Source organism: Sinocyclocheilus anshuiensis, unplaced genomic scaffold, assembly GCF_001515605.1.
Source record: "Sinocyclocheilus anshuiensis isolate Anshui unplaced genomic scaffold, SAMN03320099.WGS_v1.1 scaffold322, whole genome shotgun sequence".
NCBI lineage: Eukaryota > Metazoa > Chordata > Actinopteri > Cypriniformes > Cyprinidae > Sinocyclocheilus > Sinocyclocheilus anshuiensis.
Genome location: NW_015542366.1, coordinates 1,046,106 through 1,065,587, shown reverse-complemented (window position 1 = coordinate 1,065,587; position 19,482 = coordinate 1,046,106). Strand labels below are relative to the sequence as shown.

At 36.4% G+C, this 19,482-nt stretch overlaps 2 protein-coding genes across 3 annotated transcripts in view; one reads left to right on the top strand and one right to left on the bottom strand.

The window, feature by feature from the left end:
* Nucleotides 1-862: 862 nt before the first annotated feature.
* Nucleotides 863-11,898, top strand: LOC107692141 (dual specificity mitogen-activated protein kinase kinase 7-like). Of its 2 annotated transcripts, XM_016491071.1 has the most exons (12): nucleotides 863-1,009; nucleotides 3,552-3,599; nucleotides 6,463-6,607; nucleotides 6,704-6,770; nucleotides 6,847-6,960; nucleotides 7,365-7,484; nucleotides 7,965-8,072; nucleotides 8,195-8,374; nucleotides 8,766-8,846; nucleotides 9,980-10,122; nucleotides 10,229-10,274; nucleotides 10,391-11,898. In XM_016491071.1, exons 1-12 carry the CDS (start codon nucleotides 886-888, stop codon nucleotides 10,529-10,531), a joined length of 1,317 nt encoding a protein of 438 aa, XP_016346557.1. In that variant the 5' UTR covers nucleotides 863-885; the 3' UTR covers nucleotides 10,532-11,898. The 2 variants fall into 2 exon arrangements, with proteins under 2 accessions (XP_016346557.1, XP_016346558.1); XM_016491072.1 differs by lacking the exon at nucleotides 3,552-3,599.
* A 588-nt stretch (nucleotides 11,899-12,486) lies between these two features.
* LOC107692140 (neuropathy target esterase-like) overlaps nucleotides 12,487-19,482 on the bottom strand; it is a 53,914-nt gene continuing 46,918 nt past the window's right edge. Inside the window, exon 35 of the transcript XR_001634619.1 lies at nucleotides 12,487-14,227. The gene's annotated coding sequence lies outside the window, so the exon portion shown is untranslated. The remainder of the gene's footprint in view (nucleotides 14,228-19,482) is intronic.

The window sequence follows — 19,482 nt, the reverse complement described above, 5'->3', positions numbered from 1 at the left end:
GGTCTTTGAGAACTCAAATATTTGACCTTTTGTATGGGAATATTGTACTGGAGTATAGGAGAAAGAATGTGTTGATTATTTTCACAAGGTCCAATCAAGAGCAGATACTTTCTCCAATTGTATACATGCTTTTAAATAGATATCCGTTAAATAGAAAATGGTATCTGTTGTTTATTTTAATATTGAATGAAGCCAAAAAAATGAAACTCACACACACTGTGAACAAAGTGTAGCAAAACTGAAAAAAAGAAACATACGTAAAAATAATTTGTAAATGAAAGACTTGTGTATCATTTAACAACTTTTGCTCCTTTTTTCCTGAAATGGGAAACTGTCTGACTGCAGACTAATGCATGTCCTGTACCATTATACAATCCATCAAACCTATCACATTAGTTGTATTTATAAAGCTGTTGTTGAGATGAACACGTGTTTGTGTTGTTGTGTTGTCTGTGCATTTTTACAGACTATCCTGAATTAAACAAGGACACTTTTTCCCTGTAAAAAAAAACTAACTTGCTCCGCTAGTCAGTGTTGTTGTTACCCGCAGTGGCCGCTAGGGGCAAGTGGCGCTGTTTTACCTAAAACATCAATTAAAAAAGACAGAAAAAGAGCCAGGAACAGTAATAAATATAATAACAACAGTATTATAGAATACATCAAAATAAAGCATAAATTTAAAAACATTAATGAGAAGTAAGAAGATTACTGGATACGTAGACAAATCATATGATTGCTGAATCTGATTTCTGGTGCGTATTTCGGATCTGAATGTTGCTTTTTATCCTCGGTCGCTAGAGGGCGGCTGAAGGCGCTGTGCTTCCCTCGGTCGCCGCTAGCGGGCAGTGAGTTGCGGCGCTCGATGGTGCTGCTGAAGTTTTCAAGATGTCGTCGCTGGAGCAGAGACTCTCCCGAATCGAGGAGAAACTCAAGCAGGAAAATAAAGAAGCCCGTAAACGAATCGACCTGAACATCGACATGAGCCCGCAGCGGACGCGTCCGAGGCCAAGTGAGTGCGCGAGAGAGTGAACGAGTGATTGAACGTAATGACGGAGGGATGAAACACACATTCTACATGATATAAACAAACCGATCAAATCCTGACACTTCACTCATATCGACTCTCATGGTTCTGTGTCAAAGGTCTGGGGGATTTTATTAATCATGGTTTGTACACCAGATTGTTTACTACAGATTTGTTCTTTAAAGTAAATAAATAAATAATAAACATATCTGGCAGTCAGCTCACTAGCGTTAGCCTGGCGGCTAGCTGTGTTTAGCAGGCCCTGATACTCACATATCAGTCTGTCCGTTTTTCCATGTCTGTTCTCACACAATGTCAGTCTTCATGTGGGAATATCTTCATTTAGAGAAGCTGTTGGTGTTTAGTGTCGTACAATCATCAGTCATGACAGACTTGTATTGTTTTGAATCGCTGGTTTGGTTTTCTCTGAGACTGTCAGTAGTCTGCATTTAGAGAAAAGGAATGATTTTTTTCTTCTCCTTTATAATTTAACGTTAGTGTCTTAAGCTTTTTGTCCCTAAAGAGGACTGTCTTGACATGGCCACATTGTAGGAATCGTGTCAGGAGTGACATTTCAGATCATTCAGAGTATTTTGACATTCATTTTATGTACAAGATTCGGGTTGTTCCTGCACGAGTGAAGTGTAAGGTCTGTTCTCTGTATTGATGTGCTGATGTCCCAGTACTTCACGCTCCTGGACGCTCAGTGTTCATGTCAGATTCTGTCTCGTGGTGGTTCTTTTATTATACCCTGATCAAAAACTCTTTCAGATGGTCAGTTTGTGTTTTTAAATTATACAGAAATCATTTTGAGCATCTGGATTTTGTTACATGCTTGTAGACTGATTAAAGCCAGTAGACAACATATGCAAACTGGTAATATGGTAAATGGTCAGGATATGTATATATATATCTCAGTGAAAAGTAAAAGATCCGAGAGTTAGTTGTTGATTGTGTGAGACTGCATTTTATTTCATTTTATCTGAGAATTAGTTTTTAAGGTATTTTTTGACCCAAAATGAAAATTATGTCATCTGTCACCCTAATGTTGTTCCAAGAAAAAATGTGTTTGTCTTCGGAACACAAATGAAGATTTTTTTTATTTTTTTTTTAAATGAAAATCTGAGAAATTTCTGTCACTCCATTGAAAGTCTTTTCACACAAAACTCTGATGCTTCAAAATGTTCGTAAAGGGATGAAAAAATAAATCAATCTTAGGGATGCTCCGATCCGCCTTTTTCGCCTCCGATACCGATTCCGATACCTAGGGTTCGGTATTGACCGATACCGATCCGATACCAGTGAAGTTTTTTTCCCTCATTTAAATAAATGTAGATTTTTGCAAAATCATAGACATGTATTTACAAATCAAGTATAATGGGAATACAGAATGATTTTGGAGAGAGCTTTACCGAGCTGACTGCTGTAACCGAACGCGACCAGGGTTTAAAGGCTGAACGAATGACTGACAGCCACAGCGGAGAAAAGAGTTTGTGTGAACTTTAATGTAAGGACTTAAATATTCATATGTAGCTCACATTAAGCTATCATATGGCTTCAGAAGTAACACAGAATAATTCGCACAATCGAGAAAAAAAAAAAATCTCGGATTTAGATCGGTCCTCTCTGACCGATACCTGATCCGAGAAAAATGGCACTATCGGAGCCGATACCCGATATGAATATCGGATCGGCGCATCCCTAATCAATCTCAGTTGAGTAATTTAATCCAAGCCTTTTGAAGAGACACAATCGTTTTATATGATAAACATAAACATAATTTATGCTTTTACTCACATAAAAAACTTCAGGGTGAGTAAATCGTGACAGAATTTTCATTTCGGGGTGAACTAACCTTTTAAGCCTTTTTGTTGAATTTATAAGATTGGCTTTTATTTTATCTGAGAGTTAGTTTAAGCCTTATTGGTGTGTTTGAGTTTGTTGAGTGTATGCGAGTTCGACTTTTATTTTTTAGAGTTATTTATTATTTATTTGTTTTGTTGTTTAGTGATCAATTTAAAGGTATAGTTCAGGCAAAAATGTAAATTCTGGCATAATTTACACACCCTCATGTCGTTCCAAAACTGTATGGCTTTCTTTCTCTTGTGGAAGAAGTTTAAATGTTATCATCAAATCCCAGAATATATATATAATTATTTTTTTTTGTTAATCTCGTACACCCTTACATGTAAATGATGACAGAATTTTTGTTTTTGGGTGAAATTTCCTTTTAATTGATCATAGTTTCAGCTAATAAAAATGTAGTATTTTCTCAGGTATAACAAATATTAAAATATTTAAATACATTCGGCTGAATTAACAGATTTTCCCCATATCATACTCTGTCATTAGCTGGATGTGTATGTAGTTTTTTTTTCAGATGGTGTCAGTATTATTTAGGTTAGGTGGAGTGTGATCGTGTTGAAGGTGAATCATAACGTTTGAAGAGAGGGACGCAGTGATTCCTGGAGGTGTGTGTGGGCTTTTAGTAACGAGTGTGTGTGTATTTTCTCTCCTCTGTATCTAGTCATCGTGATCCAGCTCAGTCCAGCTCCAGCCCCCTCCCAGCGCGCAGGTACCACCATCATCATCATCATCATCATCACTACATCACGCTGCATCACCCTCTCCCTCTCTCTCTCTCTCTCTCTCTCTTTACCTTGCAGGTTACATGCACTACATCACACTCTGCATCTCTATTTTGCTCTCTTCTCTTTCTCAGTCATCCTTCTCCATTTTTAAAATTCTACCACCTCTCATTCTTTTTCTCTCTTTCCCACACTCGCTATCAAAAAGTCAACATGAAATGACACTCACTTCTCTTTTTACATTCACAGTGTGGAATGAAACCGAGTGTTCAGCAATAATAAATGCAGGGCAGGACTTGATTTTATCTATCAGTAATTGATTGGATGTGAAAAGCAGTCTCTATATGACAGGTGTATGTCAGATGAAAAGCAAAGTTGTTTCAGAAGCAGAGCCTTGTTGCTACATTTTGACGAATGATCATGAATGCTCTGGATTAATGTGCACTCATGTATAGTTCAAAATGGGGTTGTAATGTGGTATTAAAGTAAAATGCAATATCTTCATTTTGCAAATTGACGTTTGTGATCCAGATGAATATTATATAAAGGTTTGTGGTCTGTAAAATCTTTGAAATGTTTTTGAAAAGTTTCTTATGTTCACCAAAGCTGCATTTATCTGATCAAAAATATAGTAAAAGCCGTGATAATTTATTACAGTTTTAAAATAATTGTTTTCTGTTTTTAAAGAACTGTTTTAATATATTTTTAAGTGTAATTTATTCCTGTGATTGCAAAGCAAAATGTTCAGCATCATTTCAAAATCATTCTAATATGCTGATTTGCTGCTTAAGAAACATTTATTATTTTAAATGTTTAAAACTTGTGCTGCTTAATATTTTTTGTGGGAAAAAAAAAAACATTATAAAAATGATATAAATATACCTTTTGTAACATTATAAATGTATTTACCGTCACTTTGATCAATTGAATGCATCCTTTCCGAATAATACTGTATAGTTAATTTCTTTCAAATAAATAGCCAAACTCATTGAGCATGTTAACTACAAAAAGCGGTAAGAATCGAATGTGAATTAATTATTGAATAACTATTTAACTATTGAATATATTGTCAGCCATTTTAGTCATATTTTTGGTATTGATTCAACCTTAAATCCACAATAAATTCTGAAAAGTGATTAATGAAGTAAATAGGGTCAGTTTTTATTTCATGTTGGCTTTAATCTCATACAGCTTTCTGTCATTAATCTCACTTACATAAGCATTTCTTTAATTTCATCAAATGCATGGTGTTTGTTTAGAGACCATTCTCCTACTTTCATTCTGAAATCTCTTGATATTAATCTTACTTCTTCACTTCTATATGTCTATATTAAAATATCATCTTCCTCTTTTTCATTTCTTCAATTCATTCTCTCATTCTCTTTTCCACCTCACCATGAAAAAGGAGCAGCAAGCGTGTGTGTTGTGAATGTGAGACTTATGTGTAGGATTTGTTGGAAGATCAGACATAATGCATGTTGTGGCTATAACTGCACGGCACGACTGTGAGCGAACACATCCACACAAACACAAAGCTATGGCGGCACTCGACAGTGTGTTCTGTGTTCAACTGTAACTTGGGTTTGAGCTTGTCTGGCCTCTCCTGTCTCACACCTCTCTGTCCGTTCTTTCTGGAAGAGACAGCTTCGGCTCTGTTTTCTGCACAGATGTGGATTACGGCCATGTTAGCCCCTGTATGTGTGTGTCCAGCAGGTGTTTCTGCACCAAATTGCTTGACCTCACTGACTAACCCAAGCTAACAGATTCTCTCCCATGAACAGGTTTTCCTGAGGAGGAATCAGAAGTTCGACAGTTATCCATTTCTCCTGAAAAAGCAGTGTTGTTTCTATGCTCGAACAACATATAGGAAATCTATAAAATGTTTAGTTTTGCACGGTTTGGTGAGCGAATGTCAAATGTCACCCGTTGGTGACTCCTGCTTGTCCCGGTGCATGCTGGGAATGCTAACACTAACGCCAATGGCTGGTTTTCACTGTTTGGCAGCCCTTGTCATTTCTGTGTGTGAGTGTGTCTGATCTTGGCATGACTTTGACTTTTATTTGACTGATGTTTTCTCAGGATTTTAAATGGTCACAAATGTCATCTCGGATGGTAAAATGGGCTTTCTTTAGACTCCGTTTCCTCTAGATAGTCATTAAACATTCACCCAAAATGTGTTCCACAGCTCACTATTAGGATGCAGTGAATTTCACAAAAATTGTCATGAAAAATCTAGGTCATATTTCAAATGATTAATAATAATAATAATAGTTATAATTATTATTAATATAAAGCTAAACTGTTATTATACAAAATAAGATAAAATATTATAACTAATAATAATGCACACATTATTATCATAAAAATCTATTTTATTGTTTTGATATATTATTATTATTATTAGATAAATGTTTGTTTTTATTTTTATATTAAATGGAATAATAGTTTTAACAACAATACTTATAATACAATAAAAATATTAATTCGTTTTTATTTTATGCATAACAATTAGTTTTGTTTTTGCAATAAAACATCTTTTTGTATTTTTGATATTATTATATTATCAGAAAATTAAGAATTTGATTTAGAATAATGTTTCATTGTGACACTATTTTTATACATGTTACCCCAATTCTCAGTAGCCTACTGTACTATGAGGGGAAAAATAGACCTCAGATTGAATCTGGATCAGCTGTCATATTCTGGGCCCTCAGACCTGAGGATCTTAATTTAGGGTCCTTGAACATTCATTAACATTTGTCCCAGTAATGAGCATGAATTGACGGTCACTGGCTTCCTGTCTTCTGTTCTTTCTCTGACTCCTTCCAACCTTCTTGTCTTACTCTACAGCCCTACAGTTACCATTGGCCAACGATGGAGGAAGTCGCTCGTCCTCCTCAGAAAGCTCTCCTCAACACCCCTCGTACCCTAGCAGACCCCGACAAATGCTTACGCTTCCCACCCCAACCTACAGCCTACAGAAGAGCCTGGAGAAGTATGTCACACACACAGCATAGTGGAGTTTGCTCGGTTCTCATTTTAAGAATGTAAAAGTCTGGTGTGTTGATCTGTTTATTTTTTTTATCTTCAGTGCTGAAATTGACCAGAAGCTGCAGGAAATCATGAAACAAACTGGATATCTGAAGATTGACGGACAGGTGAGTCATCGGTCATATTCTGGAGTTATTGAATGTGGCAAAAGTGTCTGACCTCTTGAGTGTGTATCTTTTTCAGCGTTACCCTGCAGAGGTGACGGATCTGATCAGTGAGGGGGAGATCGGCAGTGGAACCTGTGGACAGGTGTTTAAAGTTCGCTTTAAGAAGACTGGCCATGTTATCGCAGTTAAGGTCTGTTCAGCTCCCGGTTTCTCTGCTCAATCTGTTGTCCCTGGTAATGCAGAGTTAGTCTATTTTTTTTTTTTGGGATGGGATTTTTTTTTTAAGGGTTTTAAAAACTTTTGATCAACAACCCTAAATATGATGAATCCCTTGCAATCCCTTGCACTTGTCATTGTACTAAAGCCAAAAGAAATTCAAATATCCAGAAAATGCATAATCAAATTTTTGGATGAAGCCGTTTGTTTATCCATGTTTTTGTTGTCTTGAACTTTCTTTGTAATTACGGAGTCATTAAAACAGCTGTTAAGGCAGGAGTAATTACTGTTTACTAATTACATCACTGCTCTTGGTTTGTGTTGTTCTAGTAGTGTTTATGTTGAGCGTGTTTCCTTCATGTGTGTTTTTCCCTTCAGCAAATGAGGAGGACAGGTAATAAAGATGAGAATAAGAGAATCCTCATGGATCTAGATGTTGTGTTGAAGAGTCATGACTGTCCGTACATCATTCAGTGCTATGGAGCAATCGTCACCAATGTGAGTAACACACTTACGATCTGTGCTCAATTACCACTTCCAAGGTCTGTGGCATTAATGATCTGATTTATTTTATTAGAATTTCAGTTCTATTAATCATTATTAGATCTTAATTAGGCATTATTACTCTTAAAAATTATGGTGATGAAGTGAAAAGGTCTGATGCCTTTTAAAATGGTTCCAAATTTAGTTTTAAATTTTTGGAAAAAATGGGTCTTGAATCAGCAACTATTTAGGATTCATTATAGTGATTTAGCTGCCAAACTGAAATTTGATGAATATTTATGAAATCTGTATTATTTATTTAATTTTGTAGCCATATACCATATTGACTCCTAAAGTACAAAAAAAAAAAAGTTTGAAAAATTTAGGACCTTTGCTGGCAAAGAAATTTACAGATTGGACCTTGAACTGAGTACCACTGTTTTGTGGTGAATGTATTGAATTACTTGAATTATTCAGTGGTGTCTTCTTCTGTAGACGGATGTGTTCATTGCCATGGAACTAATGGGGACGTGTGCAGAGAAGCTGAAGAAGCGGATCCAGGGGCCCATACCAGAGGCCATTCTGGGAAAGATGACCGTGGCCGTAAGTCTTCCTTTAAATTCACCTGATTCAGAATGGCATCTTTTACTGGTTAGATATTGGTCTGCTTGCAAGTTGAACCTCTCAGAATCTCTTTTCATCTTGCTTTTTTTCTTCTCATGTAGATTGTAAAGGCTCTGCTTTATCTAAAAGAGAAACATGGTGTCATTCACCGAGATGTGAAGCCATCTAATATCCTGTTGGATGCCAAAGGGCAGATCAAACTCTGTGATTTTGGCATTAGTGGCCGACTGGTAGATTCTAAGGCCAAAACTCGCAGCGCCGGCTGTGCTGCATACATGGCGGTAAGCATAGGGTCCTAAAGTCTTTCAGAGTCATAAAGTTTCAGGATTTTAAAACATGTAAAAAACCAAAAAAAACAATGTTATGAGGTCAAATTAAAAAGAAATCTTTAAATTTTAGCACTATTTGTAGTCACTAAACAAGTAATCTAATTTATCCTGCTGTCATTAAAGCAAAAGGTGGACATAATGTAGGATTTATTGTTTGGCAACCTTTACCATATAATGCATCATACATAGCGCCGGCTGTGCTGCCTACATGGCGGTAAGCACATGGTCCCAGAGTTTGAGTTTCAGAGTCATACAGTTTCAGGATTTTGAAAAATTTAAAATAAATACATAAAATATTATGAAGTGAAATATTATGCATCGTGCATATATTTTTTTTTTCTAGCCTGAGAGAATAGACCCTCCAGACCCCAGTAAGCCAGACTATGACATCAGAGCTGACGTCTGGAGTCTTGGCATTTCTCTGGTGAGTTCTTTCTACATTTTGTTGAGCCAACACTTGTTTACTTGGATTACTTTGCTGACCAGCAGTTGGATTTGTGTAGGGGGTCTTATATAATTAATTAGGTCACTCTTTTAATTACTTTTTATCAAAAGTTTGGGATCACAACAGAAACTAATACATTTATTTAGCTAGGAATTAAAACATTCAGCTCTGCCATCACAGTTAGTTTGAATTGTAATAATATTTTACAATATTTCTGTTTATTTTGATTTTAGGGCTGCACCATTAATCGAAATTAAATCGCAAAGGTGATAAATTGCGATTAGGCAGAAGCTGCGATTGTCATGCGTATCTTTCAGTGAAGCAGGGTTCTGTGATCAGCAGTAAATCTCCATCCGAAGGCCAGAGGGCGCTCGCGCTGAAACTCCAAATACGCCTCGCAGAAGAAACCCAGGAAATCCCTATAGCGGTTGCTGAATAAACAGAAGATTTAACTGCTTTCATTAATTCAACGTGACTAATAAACACACGACTACGACAATATATGGTTTATCTGAGTTCGTCTTACTATAATTTTTATTATAATAAAGTATATAATAATGCAATGCTAATCGACATATAGCCTCTGCTAATATCACTGCTTAGAATACTATGAAAAATGTTGCGTGCCTTATTCTGTTTAAGAAGCCACATCATCTCACAGAAGGATTTATTTCAAACACTCGACTGACGTTATGAAGTGAGTTTGGAGTAAAAACATGTTATTAAATGTGGTATTTTCACGTGCTTTCAGATGGAGCAGCATTTACTACTCAGAGCCGTAGTTCATGAGAAGCTATGCAAACAGCTGTCATTATCATCACAAGCGTAAATGCTGCTCCATCTGAAAGCACGTGCTGGAGATTTACTACTAATCACAGAACCGGCTTTACTGACAAGATATGCATGACAATCACATTCGATTAATCGTGCAGCCCTATTTTGATGAAATAAATGCAGCCTTGGTGAGCATATGAGACTTCTTTGAAAAACATTTTTAAGAAATCATACCGACTCTAAACTTTTGAACAGTAGTGTTAATGTAATTAAAGAGATGTATTTCAAAATACAATCTACATGTACTACTATAAGTTGTTATTCCTCCTCACCCATAGGTGGAGCTAGCCACGGGACAGTTTCCTTACAAGAACTGCAAGACAGACTTTGAGGTTCTCACCAAAGTTCTGCAAGAGGACCCACCGGTCCTTCCTCTCAGCATGGGCTTTTCCCCTGACTTTCAGTCCTTCGTCAAAGACTGGTACACTCACATGAACTTACTTATACATGAAATTTTAGCACCAGTATCTGTCTATTGTGTTTATGTGTGAGTTTTGTTCCAATCGAAGTCTTCTCTGTCTCTACAGCCTCACAAAGGATCACAGAAAAAGGCCAAAATACCACAAGCTGCTTGTAAGTCTCAGTCTCCCACGTAACTCGAGCATTTGTTGTAGTGCTCAGTTTTAATATAGCCAGTTTGTATAACTTTTCTGATCATTTGTTCACACAAGTGGTCTTTTTTTTTGTAGGAACACAGTTTTATCCGTCGTTATGAAGTGTCAGAAGTAGATGTGGCGGGCTGGTTCCAGACGGTGATGGAGCGCACAGAGTCTCCTCGCAGCAGCCAGTGCTTCAGCCATCACCAGCTCCACTCTCTTTTCAGCAGGTAGCCAGGCGGGGATCGAGAGAAACGGAGGGATGTCGTGAGAGAAAGAATTATGCCGATTTTGAGAGGTTGATTTAGAGACACAGATGGACAGGTTTGAAATATAAATGATGTAAACGAAAAAGACAGGATGGAGTGGAAATAGACCGTTTGAGAGAGAGAAATGGCTGAAACAAAGAGAGAATGTTAATTTGGGAGTTTGACTGATCGACAGACAATCCTGGGCAGGTTTGATGTAAATCTGAAATTTTTTTTTTCCTTCTCATCCACCCATCGAACAGGATGGACCATTGCAGTTTAACACAGTCACTGTGGCACACACATACATTTACAGTAACACACTGCTTCACTAAATCACGATCACTGACTGCCATATAAAGGTTAGCCACAAGAGTAAGCGTACAATCCGTTCACTTCAAAATCCAAATCCACATGTCATGAAATCCTCCGTAGCCCCTTACTCAGGGACTGAACAGAGTAGTCGAACAACACTGTGCAATGGTGTGTGTGTGTGTTATCCGTTTATCAGTCCTAGCTCTTCACTTTCCTGTATGGTTTAAGTACACTTAGCCATTAGGCAAATCTAAGCAAATAGAAATTAGTGAGATAATAGTGGTGTGATATATCAAAAACTGTTTTATAGAAGTGTTCTTTTGCTGGCAAGCATCAGCAGATATTTCAGTAACATGTACTTAAAGAGTTAGTGATTCTTAGTCGTAGAATTTCTAATCCTTGGTGTTTAGCTTGCTATAACTAGTTTGGTCTAGAATTTTTATGTATTGAAAATATATATATTGGCTAAGAGAGAAGGTTGTATATTAAGATAAAACTAGTGGTTGACCGATAAGATGAAATGTCTATCCCAATTTAATATGCAGAGACAACTATAAATTACCAATTTTTGTTTGCTTGAGAAGCCTGACTCAGAGACATTGGTTAAACCAATGGTGTAAATTTGGGGCGGGACTATCTGCTTTGTCTGACCAATGGCAAACGGGGGAAATGTTCTGGAAAATCTGTTTGAAAATGTTATTATAACGTTTATAAGTAACGTTGGTGTTTGTGTAATTCTGTTATGCTAGTCATTCAGAAATTACACACTTCACTTTCATTGGCCGATGACGATATCTCGAAACACTTCTGTTCATCAGGCAATGGTGATAATCTCAAAATGGCCAAATATTGGACTATGTATCGGTCTATCACTAGATAAAACACAAAAAAATTAGCCCAGAATGTGTAGTCATACACAGTGCACACCTCAGGAAGACAAGTGTTAGAAATGGGTATTTTAACAAGATTTAGCTGTGTTTCAGTCTTAGAGTGTGCAATCAAGTCACCAAAAGCATAGATGAGAGATGTTGTCATAGTCATTTATGGTGCTTTTCCACTGCGTGGTACGACTCGGTTTATTTCGACTCAGAGGGAGTGTCAGCCATGTTAAAAAAGTGAATAACTTAAGTAATTTGTGGATTAATGCTTACTGGAGACGCGAACCGTTTCAAATGATTCAGTCAGATTTGGTGAACTGGTTCAACCGGTTCACTAAGAAGAACCGGTTAAATCGAACGATTCGTTCGCGAACCGGACATCACTAGGTGGTACTAAAAAAAGTACCAGGTACCAGGTACTGTATGTACCCAGTGGAAAACCCCCCAAAAGTGAACCGTACCGAGACGTACCGTGCCGTATCATGTAGTGGAAAAGTGCCATTAGAGTGGTGTTGAGAGACATGCGGGGGAGTTGGAGTTTCTGCAGCGAGAGCAGTTCGTTTCCAGCATTTCCTCCACAAGAATGAAAAAATTGGCTTGTTTTGTGAGGGGAAGATTTCTGCTCTGATTCACCTGACTCCTCTTCCCAGACAACCGTTCATCATTTCATTCTCTTCACTGTTCTCTTTTTCCCATGAGCATTTGAGTGCCTGCAAACCAAAGCTTGTTTTTTTTGACACAGCACTGCTTTTTTTCTGCCAAGCTGTTGTTCTTAGAGGATTTCAGCACCTGCTCGTGGGTTGTGCTGAAGATGTTCAGCGACTTTCACAACCAAAGCTGTAGAGTTTGAGATTCACTGCTTTCAAAAGCCAAAATCACTGCTAGACTGTGAGAAAGAGTGCGAGAAGAAAAAGAAAATATGAAAAAGATGTAGATGGTAACGGTACGTTGAGACGGGAAGTATGGTGATATATAAGGGATTGAAGAAAGAGTAATGAACGTAGCAGAGGAAATAACGGGATGGGAAGGGAAAATTGGAGGAAGGCATATAGAAAGTATTAAAGAAAGTCTCCAGTGAAGTCTTACAGAAAGTATCAGCTCATTTTTAGAGGTTTGCTGAGGGCTTACAGTTAACAGGTGTTGGTTGTTTTCTAGATCACAGTGTTGTGAGCTAGCTGGACGTTGCATAAAAGCTTTCAATTGTTTTGAACCAATGTACCAATTTTTATTTTTAGGTGTTAATTAGTTTGTGTTGTTATGCATCTTACTGTTTTTCATTATCCTTGAAACTGTTATTATCTGCTATTATTATTACTATTATTATATTTATTTATTATCTTACTTGCTGCTACTGTTTACTTTAGATGCTGCTGTCAGTGATTATATTCCCCAAAGGAAAATCCTTTTTTTTTTCTGAACCAAATGCATAAAACACAGCAATATCTACACATTTACCAAATAGGAAAATAATTACCTGTAAAATGCATAATGTCATCCTTTAAGAAGCAAAGAGAATGCAAGGAAGTGAAGAAAATTGAGAATGTATAGACCTATATCTATATTTATATCTAGTTTTGTTGTTGAAACTACGGCACTATGCCAACCTCATACAAACATCACCGCTCACTGTAGGCAACTAATAAGAATGACTTCCAGTTATTTGTACAAAATAATAGACACCAGCTGGTAATATCTATATATATTTGAGCTAGATTTCCTTTGTTACACACCATCAGCTGTGGGTCACGCAGGCAGATATTTTTGTAATTGTCCTCCTGTGTCTGTCCTGCGGTGGATAAATTCATGAGTTTTATTCTAATCAAACGCATCAGTTGTAATACGTTCTCCTCTTTAAATATTTTCTCTGTTTTGGTTGCGCTATTGTTAATTTGACTATTCAGTTAACACATTTTTAGTCAAGTAAGACTAGAGATTTTGCCCCAAATTCAGCAGTTTGCAGATTCCTTTGGGATCTGATCATGATAGCCATTTTGGAAGTCCATTAGTTTTCCAATTAATTGGATTGACAAATCAATCAAAAGGTCAGAAAATATGTAACATGCTTCGTTTTTCCTAACACTATATTCAACAATGAGCTGCAACTATTTACCTCCCAATAGTTTCTTCACTCCTTTCAGATGCCAAATAGAATCTCTAATAGGATACTTGCTGTCGACATAAGACTGATTTCCTGTTTGGTGTTGATGTTCATCACAGATACTGTGGTGCCTGCCTGTCTGTCTGTCCGTCATTCTCTCAGTAGACCTTATAGATATGCCAGCAGCATTACACACCAAAGGTGTCATCGATAAAAACCGATTCAAACCAGTGGTGTTGTCATTAGGATGATTATTGTTATACTAGATGATGCTGGATTGTTATTCTGAGGACCTCGAATGAGGGATATACAGCTTCATGGATGTAATTTCCTGTGAGACAGTGGCGGGTCACCCTTCACTGTTGGGGTTTTATTTTGCTCACACACACACCTCTATGGAAATATGATCTGAGATGCTAATCTATATGGTTTATGCTTGGTTTAAAGTGTACTTCCATTCACTGTTTTCTGGCACTATTCTAATTTGTTTTTCATTTGTAATTTTTTTTTTTTTTTTTTTTAAGCGATTCTGAAATCAAAGCACCAGTTGTTTATGTGTGTGTGTGTTTTTGTTTTTCTTTTTTATTTTTTTTTTTTTTTTTTTTTTTAAGCGATTCTGAAATCAAAGCACCAGTTGTTTATGTGTGTGTGTGTTTTGATTTTCTGAAAAAGGCATTTCTGTGAATAGGACCGAGATATTGAACCCATTTCTGCTGACGGTAGTCGTACACGCCCCTAACACCAACTAAACCAGTGCGTGCTGCTGTTTCATTAGTTATTGTTTATCCGTTTATGCGTGTGTGTGCGCGTGTGTGTTGCAGCACCACTGTAATTTTTGGAGTATGTGCTCAGGTGTGTACTTTGCCGTCATGTTGTTTGTGTCTTTGTTGCTTTCTAGAATTGTTGTTATTGTTATTATTTTGTTAAATTATTATGTTGCCCCATCTGTAATTAAACCAAATACTCACTATGCAGTCACTCAAATCAAGTCCGTTTGTGTTTTCCCCCGGAACTTCCTGTATATACACACGCAACTACTGGAGTCTCCATGACGAGCAAGTGAATATCATGTCCTCAGCTAGAATTTACGATCAATAGAGAGTGTTTTCTTTTGTTTTTCTTCATTGAGCTGACATATTTAAGGATTGTACTGGGATTGGGTGGGAGGGATGTGTTTGGGGTCAGATTCGGGCGGGGGAGGGTGGTAGTTTGGAGAAATAGTTTGTCCAGTGCTGTAAGTATATCAATTGCATGTTATGATCTCTGAAGTAACTGCCATTGATTTTACATTTTGTTTTGGGCTGGAGGAGGGAGGGGATACATGAATATTTTATCTTTATTCATGAGATATAGAAAAATACGCATCCAAAACATGTTTTTAGAAAAAGACACACTTTTTTGCCTTTTTATGTCTGACTTTTTGATCTTAATATGCATTATAGAATTTTTACTTTTATCATTGTTGGCTGATTTCAAGCTGTTAATGTTATTGTGTTGTTTGTATTGATTCTTGACCTTTTGTTCGTTATTCTTCCATGTTGTATTTGTGTTCCATTGATCTATGAATGAGTGCTGAAAGAGTTTTTAGCAAGACATTGTGTCTTCAGCTGTTAGAAAACCAAAAGTCTATTATTTTGTATGCGTTTTGGTCCTTTGTAACCATTTATTTTCAATTTTGAATACAATTACCATGTTGTTTGCTCTTATTATGGTTATTATTACTATTATCTTCAGGGTTAAGATCACACCAAATTAAGAGAAAAGTGGGACAGATTGCGAGTTGTGTCTCAAAATGTTTCTGGGGAATGTTGCGTCAAAGGTGTGTCTTTTTCTGTTGAAGCTAAGCAATCATTTATTGCTCTTTAATTTCCGGGTTTTTTTGGTAACGTGTTCCCCCAGAGCTGTTATTAGAGCTCTGTTTTGCTGTATGGTTACAATGTGTTTTTTAATGTGGAAACCTCACATTTTTTAGCTTCTGTTGCACTGGAGGTTTTTATTATTATTATTATTATTATTATTTGACATGATGGAGTTTGGAGCCATGTAGATCACCAAATTCTATTTGACTTTGATAGATGGATTTTAGAAATGTTTAAACCTGCTAATTCTGTTTGATGCGGCCGTTGACATGCTGTTCAAGTCAAAAAGAACCATTTGTTGGCATATTTCAACAGCTTGAAAAATATAATAATGTGTTTTTTGAACATTAAAGCATGTCAACATATTCTGTTACACCAAATACACAAAATAATGATCTTTAAAAAAGCATCATATGACCCCTTTAAAAAGGCAATTAGCGCCAACGTTTGCGTCTTCAAGACTCCAAAGGTTACCGTCTGGGTTAAAACGGCCTCGAAGGACTTCTGTATTACGTTACTTCTTATGGTGAGCATTTCATACAAAAAGATACATGTAATCTTCTGTTAAAAAGCAAGAAAGCAAAGCAAAAGAACAAGGAACTAAGAGACACAAAGGGCGAATTCCAAATGGCTTTTTTTTTGCACCCTTGAAGAGCACTTCGGGAAGGGGACGCCATTTGTAGGGACGTTCCAAACGAAAGTGAACAACGGAATCAGATGTAACCCCCCCTCTGTAATCCTTAACATTTTCATAAGTAACTGTAATTTGATTACACATTGTTTTCTCAGTAACTGTAACTGATTACAATTACATTTATTTTGTAATTAAATTACGTGATTACTGTAGTACTGTACAATTCTTTTTGTTTTTGTTTTACAAAGGTGTTCAATTGAACACGTTTAACTAATACCTCATTCAAGCGCTGTAGACTTTCAGGCCAGGGAACTACAATACCCAGCATACACCTCAGACTTCAAACATGGCCACCGGGGATCCATATCCCTAAATACTCATACATGGCAGCGCTCTAAATCGTCGGACTTCCGATTAAACGCATGCTCAGATACCCTATATAAAAAGACTCACATTTCCACACTTTTTGTGAAGTATACGCTCCTTCCATGTTGTGATATTACAAACCCCTTTTTTGTGATCAGTGTTAGTGCTGCAAAGTCCGATTCACTTCAGCGAAACGATTCATTTGGACAGTTCGGTTCAATGAACCGGTTCAAATAACCGATTACATCGGCTCCTTAAGTCATCTCGCAGTTATGTCAGTATACATTTCTTTTCTAGCAACTCAAGGTCATTTTATATCAGTGAAACGTTTAAATAAAGTTGACTGTGTGAACGCGTATTGATGATTATTGTATTTTGTTCATATAAGACAATATTTCTGTGAATTTGGTTGATTTAATAAAATATCACTTTAAACCTCGTCTTCATTCGAGACATTTATTTTACATTATTATTATATTATCCTAGGTTATATCAGATATAAGATACAAGATCGTTTCTTATTAATTATTAATTAGTATTAAATTGATAACAACAAACAAAAAAGTTTATTAACTCAGAGAACAGAATAACGAGTTAAGTGGGTCAACCTTTTATTTCAACAATATATTGTTGAATTTATATCAGATATAAGATACAAGATCGTTTCTTATTAATTATTTTCCGTCTACGCTCGTACGTTCTATTCCGTCTAACTGTTTTCTTTTGATTAAATTGATAACAACAAAAAAAAAAGTTTATTAACTCAGAGAACAGAATAACGAGTTAAGTGGGTCAACCTTTTATTTCAACAATATATTGTTGAATATATATTCATGCACCAATCCTTTGTTTTCTTTCTCTTTGTTTTCTTTTCTGGCTAGATCGTCTGTAATGTCATTAGTACTGTTTGTTTGTAATGGCAATTTGATAATTTTCTTCACTACTTTGATGTATGAATATATATTCAACAATATATTGTTGAAATAAAAGGTTGACCCACTTAACTCGTTATTCTGTTCTCTGACGTAATAAACTTTTTTGTTTGTTGTTATCAATTTAATACTAATTAATAATTAATAAGAAACTATCTTGTATCTTATATCTGATATAACCTAGGATAATATAATAATGTAAAATAAATGTCTCGAATGAAGACGAGGTTTAAAGTGATATTTTATTAAATCAACCAAATTCACAGAAATATTGGCTTATATGAACAAAATACAATAATCATCAATACGCGTTCACACAGTCAACTTTATTTAAACGTTTCACTGATATAAAATGACCTTGAGTTGTTAGAAAAGAAATGTATACTGACATAACTGCGAGATGACTTAAGGAGCCGATGTAATCGGTTATTTGAACCGGTTCATTTAACCGAACTGTCCAAATGAATCGTTTCGCTGAAGTGAATCGGACTTTGCAGCACTAACACGGATCACAAAAAAGGGGTTTGTAACATCACAACATGGAAGGAGTGTATACTTCACAAAAAGTGTGTAAATGTGAGTCTTTTTATATAGGGTATCTGAGCATGCGTTTAATCGGAAGTCCGACGATTTAGTGCGCTGCCATGTATGAGTATTTAGGGATATGGATCCCCGGTGGCCATGTTTGAAGTCTGAGGTGTATGCTGGGTATTGTAGTTCCCTGGCCTGAAAGTCTACAGCGCTTGAATGAGGTATTAGTTAAACGTGTTCAATTTAACACCTTTGTAAAGCAAAAACAAAAAGAATTGTTAAAACATATTTAGACTAAACGCTTATATTCAAGAATAATAAGATACACGTATGCTAAAAGAGGCTTGACGTGTAGGCTATGTTGTAATGGAGCAACCGTTGTTATGTTATCTTGTGAAGCGCTAGGCGTTAGGATTCGTGTGTTCCTGAAAGCAGATAATTGGCTTTATCTTTAGAAAAAGTCAATCAGGTCCTTCCTGGCTATGTTGTAATGGAGCAACCGTTGTTATGTTATCTTGTGAAGCGCTAGGCATTAGGATTCGCGTGTTCCTGAAAGCAAATAATTGTCTTTATCTTTAGAAAAAGTCAATCAGGTCCTGCTGCTGGTGTCTGAATATCCAGTCGGTCTTCATCACGAAATTATGAACCCGTCATCACCGCATTCTGGAGAATGTGCGTTGTGTTAGACAGGGGTGTGTCCCGAAGGGTGTATGTTTGTTGAGTTCTCTCTCTGCATGTTGAGCGTGACCGGTATTTTTACAGACCGTTAGCTCACGCCTATATTTCACCATAAACTATGTAAGCAGGGGCCTTGTAATAATATGTTAAACATGTGATAAGTCGGTCGATCGTGCATCCAGAGTTTTATCTTACTGCGTCGTTATAATAAATTTTCTGCAATGGCTGTACTTGTTACTATGATTCAAATCGGGGGTCTGGCTTGTTTTATGAGCATACCCTTGTATGCCAAACTAGTGTTAAGTGATATTGTTCACATTTTTAACGGTAAAGAGGTTAATGAACTCTTTCACCATCTAGTAATAATGCATAAACAGTGCTAGGGAGCAACTAGTTACATATAGCTAAATCACGTAATTTAATTACAAAATAAATGTAATTGTAATCAGTTACAGTTACTGAGAAAAAAATGTGTAATCAAATTACAGTTACTTATGAAAATGTTAAGGATTACAGAGGGGGGGCGGTGGGTTACATCTGAATATTTTTTCACACACAGATTTAATTGACATCTTTCATAAATTGCATAGACTGCTCTAAAATATGAGACACCGTTGTTTCAGGAGTTTAGGACACATGCTTATTC

Bases quoted from the DNA above. Each gene is read 5' to 3' on its own strand.
- LOC107692141 (XM_016491071.1), top strand. From the start codon at position 886: ATGTCGTCGCTGGAGCAGAGACTCTCCCGAATCGAGGAGAAACTCAAG. The intron at 7,485-7,964 runs GTGAGTAACACA...CTTCTTCTGTAG, and splicing joins ATGGAGCAATCGTCACCAAT to ACGGATGTGTTCATTGCCAT. The intron at 10,275-10,390 runs GTAAGTCTCAGT...TTTTTTTTGTAG, and splicing joins CAAAATACCACAAGCTGCTT to GAACACAGTTTTATCCGTCG.